The 4655-nt window shown below is 27.9% G+C and overlaps 1 protein-coding gene across 1 annotated transcript in view; it reads right to left on the bottom strand.

Moving 5' to 3' along the window:
• Positions 1 to 1095: 1095 nt before the first annotated feature.
• The window catches only part of LOC100215068 (probable splicing factor YJU2B), an 18490-nt gene continuing 14930 nt past the window's right edge, over positions 1096 to 4655 (bottom strand). The window contains exon 9 of the mRNA XM_065801641.1: positions 1096 to 1931. Coding sequence (XP_065657713.1) covers positions 1273 to 1931 — 659 coding nt within the window. The 3' untranslated portion in view covers positions 1096 to 1272. The remainder of the gene's footprint in view (positions 1932 to 4655) is intronic.

Genomic DNA, 4655 nt, shown 5'->3' on the forward strand with positions numbered 1-4655 from the left:
ACATACCCACACCTTTAATTTTTTGATGTTAAATTGTAGAGCATAGATCGAATTTCCTGAAAAATACTTTAATTGTAAGTTTCGGTTGGTTATAGCTACCTAATTCTATCATTTTTTGAAAAGGGACCCGTTTTAGGCCACTCTTCCCTATTAGCAAAATATTTTTGAAAAAAAAATTTTTGTACAAAATTTCAAAAAAATAATTATTTTCCCTGAATTTTATGGAAATTTTACAAAATCCCTGAATTTTGCAGGTTAAGTGGCAACACTGATAGAATCGTTTTGCAGGACCACGTAGTAAAATACCATACTTTTGACCAATCGATTTTTTCAGACACTTTATCTAATTTTTAGGCTTCTTTTTTGCTCTGCGACCATTTCCAACTTTTCTTTTTGGTCCTATATTATTCTCCTTTTTTTTAGTATATTATACATAACAGATTTCGGTTTGTTTTCCATTCAAAAATAGTTTGCAATATAGCTTTTGCTCTTATCTGGATTCAAATCCAAAAATACGTACACTCGTTTCCTAATCTTCGTCATATGTGCCTTTTCATTTATAACTAAATAATTTTTTTTTCATTAATACATATAAAAATTTAAGTTTGCAACTAAATAGGAGTGATTGTAAGTTTATTAAATTATTCCTTTTTTTATATTTATTTAAATTTTTTAAATATACTTTTGTAATTATTAAAATTTTGATTATTTTTGTTATCACGTTGTGAGTATTATTGATGTGAGTAAAAACCTTTATAATAATTTTTATTCCTAATTTTAATGATTTCATTCTTATTTTAACTCTTTAGACAATAGATTTTTGTTTTTATCTGTACGGAAGAAACAGTGCCTACGTGATACCATTATATATGTTATTATACTATGAATATATTTAAAATATTTTTAGGGTTATTTAAAAAACAAAAACGAAAGCATCTTTTTTAGCTTGACGATAAAAGTTAAAAATAGCGCGACCACCATCCTTATTGCGATATTTTGTTAATGTTGTAATAAATTTATTTTTATGTTTATCTTTTAACATATGGTGAAGTTTTATTTATAAATATTCTCTAAGATATTTTTAAATCTTTCAACTCGATTGTCTCTAACATGTATTGTCGAACAAAAAATTTAACAACTTTCATCGTAATCGATTAAAAAAGTTAATAATAACATTTCTGGAAACGGAGTTAACTAGAAAGGAATCCTTTCGTCTTCATTCGGTAACTTACTATATTACAATATATTGTATAAATCACATAAAAAATTTACTTAACTTTCGGCTCCACTAGAATCATAGTCAACTAACAATTCTTTTTTATATAATTTTGAAAAATTTGAATGTCTTTCTTCAGCACCGTCATCGCAGTCAACAGTAAGATTGCAGGTTGAATTTTTACTTTCGACACCGTCACCGTCATCAGTACCTTCGGCACCGTCATCGTGGTCAACAGCATGACCACAGTTTAAAGTTTTATTTTCAAATTCCTTCAACGAATTTTTACTTAGTGCAAGAACTGTTTCTAGTTCATTAAAGGAAGATTGAAAGTCCGTTGTTGTTCTATAAGGATCTGTGGTTGTTCTATAAGAATCTGTGGTTGTTTTTGAAGAATTTGTCGTTATTTCGAAAGGTTCTGATAAAGATTTATTAGATATATTTGGAAAAGAAAGACTATTTATAGTTTGACTTTCTTCGCTAATATCGTTTTCAGGTTCAGTAGCGGATATGCTTTTACGCTTCGATTTCGGCTTTATCTTTACCCCAAACGGAGGACAGAGGGCAGGTGTTATTTTTAAGTTTTTGTTGCTGGTATTTCGAGCAAGTGATTTTGCGAGCTGAACTTTAATATCGTCATTGGAGGAGTCAAATATAGAAGACTGTTTGATAGTACGCTTTTTGTGATTGTATAAGAGGTCCGGCCGCATGGTACCTATCAAATTAAAAAAAAAATTCAGGTCAATTCAGGTAAAAACATTCAATTCACGTTACACATACAGACATGTGTAACTTGAACGTTAACACTTATTCTTATAATTGTACATACAAAACATTCAAATATAAATTAAAATCAAAGGTAAATTGGAGAAATATAGGACGATGTTTTTTGATCTTTCTTTTACCAACTAAATTATAATTGATCTAGCTTTTTATAAATTACCTAGTTTGAGAATTAAATATTAATACGTTTCTATAACAACAACCAATCGCTGAATACCACGAATTATGAATTGAAGAAGGAAGCGGCTGTCAGTTTTGGCAACCATCTAGCACCAGGAACACTTGGGTGGGTAAACTAATCTGTTTATTTATCAAAAAGCAATTTGTAGCACTAGAAATGTAAGCTAATTCTTAATGGTCATGCATAAATATAAATTCACTTTTTATTCCATGTGTATTGCATGTGTATTGCATGTGTATTGCATGTGTATTCCATGTGTATTGCATAAACTCCAACCAGTAAAAATTAGTTCAAATTTTTTTAAAATTTACACGTAAATAAAATAATGAAAAAAAAATTGTGAACTTATATTTATGCGTGGCCTATAAGAATTAGCTTACATTTTTAGTGCTATATACATTTTCCTTACTCAAAAGGTAGCAAAATTAACTTTTTACTACTTGCCTGTTGATTTTGTTAATATTTGAAACTTTGAGTAGCAATATTCTATAATAAATGTTAGCCTTTAGCTAATCCCTGGCAATGCGGGTAACAGTAACATATATATTATATAACTCTAGTTTATCTATTGAGTACTTTTTTAAGAATACACAAATATACATGATAATATAAAAGTATTCACTTAGTATTTACATTTATTTAGTGTATTCTACAAATAGAGTGCTCAATAATTTTAAAGTACAGAGCAATAATAAATTAGTAAAAAAACCTATCTAATTTTAAGTTGTCTTCAAAAGCATGTTTCATCATCAATAGGTTCATCAGGAAGCTTTATCAGAAACACATGCTGTTGAAGACAACTAAAAATAGACCTTTTTGCGGTTGCAAAATGCATCTTGGGTAATCAGGGCAAACAAACTTTAAATTTATGCCGTAACTGCAATTTTATAACATTTTCATTTTTATTTTTATTTAAAAAAAAAATTATTATTATTTAATAAAAATAGTTTTTACAAATAATATTTGTCATTTAAAAATAAAGCTATAAGTTTTTTATATATAATAAACTCAATTAATGTCGAAATAGCACTTCTTCATTTTTGTTTCTGTCAAAAACTTATCATCTATATTATCTCCTTATTGAAAAGAAGGAAAATGATTCTTTTGCGTCCAAATTTAAAGAGCCTAATTTTGAGACTGTTGCATTGTTATAAAACTGAATTAAAATTTCTCAAAACAAACTAACAATTAGATATGGATGCAATGCAAACTGGCGATAAAACAAAAGTTGAAACTCTTGAGAAATGTCAAACAGAGAGCTACAGTTTTATCTCCAATAGCGCGGTTTAACATCTTCTTGAAATCATAGTTCCCTTGCTGCTACAGCTTTAATGACATATAAGCAGAAAATTGAAGTCGTGTTAAATTTTGTGAAAAATTAAACACTGACTACTCAAATCTTTTGAAATCTTTTAAATAGATTTTGATCCGTTGAAGGCCATTGACTTTATTGATGATATAAAACAATGGCCTGTTACAAATATTGGACAAATATTTGCTTTTATCTTAGAAAGCAAAGCCTTTGAAACTGAGTATATTGGTCACTACAAACTGAAAAAAGTGTATTCATACTATGGAAGTGGTTTTGATGAAAAGTTGTATTGCAAAAAAGTAAAATATCAAAACTTTAAGTTAATAATTTGTTGTTTATTTCTTGCATTAACCACACCCATATCTTGGCGCTTCTCTGGACATTTTTCAATGTCAGTGTTGCCTAAAGCTTGTGTAGAATATAAATAATGCCCCTTCAGTATTCGTGACGAAGAAATAAATATTTCATGGAAAAAAACTGATTTCTTGGAGATGGTTGACAACAAGGTCGAGTTAAAAAAACATCACAAATACTACACCCAAATAATTAGCAAAATATTTTGTAGTCTATACAACGAAAGATATTCTAGTAAACTAAATCACGTTTGATGAAGATCATCGACAAAGAGTGCTTCCATGTTTAATTCTGTTTTTTAAAACTTATGTGCAACATTACCTGCTTGGATTTATACATTTATATACATCCATATTTTATACATATTTACATGATTTATACATTATATACATGTCCATTGTGTGACAAACCATGCTTAAATGAAAATGAATTTGATACTGAAAAGATAAAAGTATTGAATGCGGTATTTGCGGTCTGTGGTTTCATTGGGAATGCTGTGGAATCAATAAAAAGACAATATTAAATGATAGATTTATTTGCATACTTTTCCAATAACTAAAAAGTATTAAAATATTGATTTATAGACATTTATATAGTTATGCAGATAAGTCATAAGTGTGTCATTTAAACATTATATAATAAATAATTTATATTTTTATGAGATTTTCAGTAACATTTAAAAAGTTTATTAATTAATAAGGCACCTCCATATTTAGTTTGAACATTGTATATAAAAAAAATCAAAAATTAATTCAAAAATTCCGTATGCAACATGCCAATAAAAAAATGAAACAAAGTAGTTTACAAAA

This window comes from Hydra vulgaris, chromosome 07, assembly GCF_038396675.1.
Source record: "Hydra vulgaris chromosome 07, alternate assembly HydraT2T_AEP".
NCBI classification, from domain to species: Eukaryota; Metazoa; Cnidaria; class Hydrozoa; order Anthoathecata; family Hydridae; genus Hydra; species Hydra vulgaris.